The sequence below is a fragment of the Geospiza fortis genome, unplaced genomic scaffold, assembly GCF_000277835.1.
Source record: "Geospiza fortis unplaced genomic scaffold, GeoFor_1.0 scaffold387, whole genome shotgun sequence".
NCBI lineage: Eukaryota > Metazoa > Chordata > Aves > Passeriformes > Thraupidae > Geospiza > Geospiza fortis.
In genome coordinates, this window is record NW_005054546.1 from 787,538 (window position 1) to 790,063 (window position 2,526).

General features: G+C 61.6%; 1 protein-coding gene across 1 annotated transcript; it reads left to right on the forward strand.

Moving 5' to 3' along the window:
* Window positions 1-201: 201 nt before the first annotated feature.
* LOC106632022 (cilia- and flagella-associated protein 45-like) lies at window positions 202-2,459 on the forward strand (the record flags this gene model as incomplete). Its single annotated transcript, XM_031063984.1, has 6 exons — window positions 202-517; window positions 740-867; window positions 1,188-1,329; window positions 1,679-1,849; window positions 1,995-2,173; window positions 2,309-2,459. Coding segments are annotated over exons 1-6 (873 nt in total), but the record flags the coding sequence as incomplete, so codon positions are not given.
* Between the last annotated feature and the right edge of the window lie 67 nt (window positions 2,460-2,526).

The following is a 2,526-nucleotide window of genomic DNA, read 5'->3' on the forward strand; positions in this document are numbered from 1 at the left end:
TATGGGGAGGGGCGGGGCCGTCACTGGTGACTCTCTGATGACCCCCGGGGTGGGGGGGTCGCGTGTGTCTTGTTCATGTAGGGGCACTTTAAGGAGGTCTGTGCAAGGAGGACACCACGTGGGGCAAGTGTGAGCACACCGGGTGACACAGCTCTGCCAAGCCCCGCCTATTTCACTATAAGCCCCGCCCCTCCCGCCTGAGGCACCACCCCCAATTCCTTACCCCGTCCCGTCACGCCATGCGAGCTGTTGGGGCGTTGCCATGGCAACAGTCGGTCCCGATTTATCGCAACAGTGACTTCGGACACGCTGTCGCCGTCGGTTCAGACACATCCCAGCCGTCGGTTCCACCACGTTGTGACGGTCGGCTCCAGGACAACAGGAAAACACCGACAGCCCCGGCAGGGGCAGCGCGATGGCAGCCGCGACAGGATCCCGGTCCCTCCGCGCGCGGGGCTCCTCCCGGAGGTCCCTCCTCACCGGCCGTCTCCAGCTTTCACCGCCGGGATTTCAATCCGTCCGTCCCGATGGCTTCCCCGGACTCCCCAGACCCCCACACCCCACAAGATATCCAGCTCCTCCCTCTGACCCCTGGCCCCTCTGTTCCCTCCGGACCCGCCCCTGACACCTCGCAGCCGGTCCCGGCAGAGGGCCCAAAGCTCCGGCCGGGATCCCTCGGTGTCCAGGGAGCACCAGGTGGCGGGGGGGGTTTCGTCCCTCAGACTTTTCTTTTCTGCAGGTCACGGGCTCCAGCGACCCTGTCGTGATCTCTGAGGATGTGCCAAAACATCCTCGAGAGCTGCTCTCCTTCAAGCCCAAGCTCAAGACCATCCAAGTGATCACCAAGGACCTGATCCGGGAGCTCATGTAAGGCTGTGCCCGAGCCCTGAGTGGTTTTTGGGGCCCAGCAGGTGTCAGTGCAGCATCCCAAAATCTCTGGGGAGCACGGATTGTCAGTGTCCTCTGACCACTCCCGGCAATCCTGCCCCCTGCATCCCAGCCTGGTGCCACTTTCACCACACTTTCCCTTCCTGCCTCGCCCCAAAACAAGAGAACCGGGATCCCATGGCTTCCCCAGCACTTCCCACATTGATCTGGGCTGGCTTGGTGGCCAGGTGGGCAGCTCAGGGAGCACAGGGAGCTGTTGGGGTCTCCGTGCCACTGAGCTCTCTCCCTGTGCTCCCCAGCCTTCCCCAGGAGAAGCCCCAACCATGTCTCATCATTGGGGAACAGGAATATGAGAGGATCAAGGAATCAGGTCGAGTCCTGACTGAGGTGGAGTGTTGGGACAGGCTGAAGACCCTGAGAGCCAGACAGGACGCTGCTTTTGTAGGCATTTCCCTTCCTGCTTCCCCCTTTTCCTGATCCCTGGCAGACTCTAGGGGTGGTGGCTTCAACAAGGGGGTCCCTTTTGTCCCTAATGTTTTGGAGCACAGGGGAGGCTGCATGGCTCAGGGATCCACTGAGAGCTGGGCAGCATCCCTGAAATTGTGCCCAGCACTGCCAGCCTTCCAAGGGCACGGGCTGTCTGCCCAGAGGTGTGGGGGAGGGATGCCTATGGCTGTGCCAGGAGCCCGACGTGTTCCCACTCAGTGTCAGGAATGCAGCACCTGAAGTGTGACCCCTGTGTGTCCTTGGGAAGGTGCCCAGGATTGAGCAGCGCTCTGTGTCCCCACAGGAAGCCCTGAAAAAGGCCCAGATCGAGGAGCAGAGAAAGGCAGAACTGGAGGGCAAGAGGGACCACTGGAGAGACATGGAGGAGGAGCTGCAGCAGGAGGAGCAGAAGCTGCTGCAGCGGGCGACGAGGATGAGGCTAGAGCAGGAGGAAGACGTGCGGGAACTGAACGCGGTAGGGCCGGCGCTCCCCTCTGTCACCTGGCACTGCTGAGCCTCCCCTGCTCCTCGTGCTCCCAGGCTCTTCCTCTCCTTCTCTGGCCCTCCCTGCTCCGTGTCCTAGGGGGCCGGGGAGCCACAGACACCTCTTGTCCCCACAGCTGTTCCTCAATGCCAAGTGCAACATGATCCGGGACAAGCAAGTCCTAGAGAAGCAGATGATCCTCAAGGAACTGGTGGAGGAGGAGAAACGCCTGGATAAGATGATGGAAATGGAGCGGGAGAAGGGCATGGAGGTCCAGGAGGAGCTGGAGCGCCAGAGGAAGCAGGAGCTGATGAGGTGAGCAGGAGGTTCCCTCTTCCCCTTGGAGGCATTCGGCCCATTCCAACCACACCAAGCCCTGTCCATGCCAGCGTTCCCATGATGGGGAGCAGGATGGAGCCACAGGAAACCCTTCTGCTCTTGTATTCCCAGAGCCCGGCAGGGCATTGTGAAACAGATGGAGCAGAATGCAGAGGAGAGGGCATTGAGGGCTGAGGAGCTGTACCAGGAGGGCCAGAGGCAGCTGGAGCGACTGGAGCAGATGAAGAGGGAGGATCGGAAGGTGGGAGCAGGGAACAGGGGGGTGCAGGGATGTTTCCACCTGGCTGGAAAGGGATTGGCAGAGCTGGCTCAGCCACACTCCGGGGGCG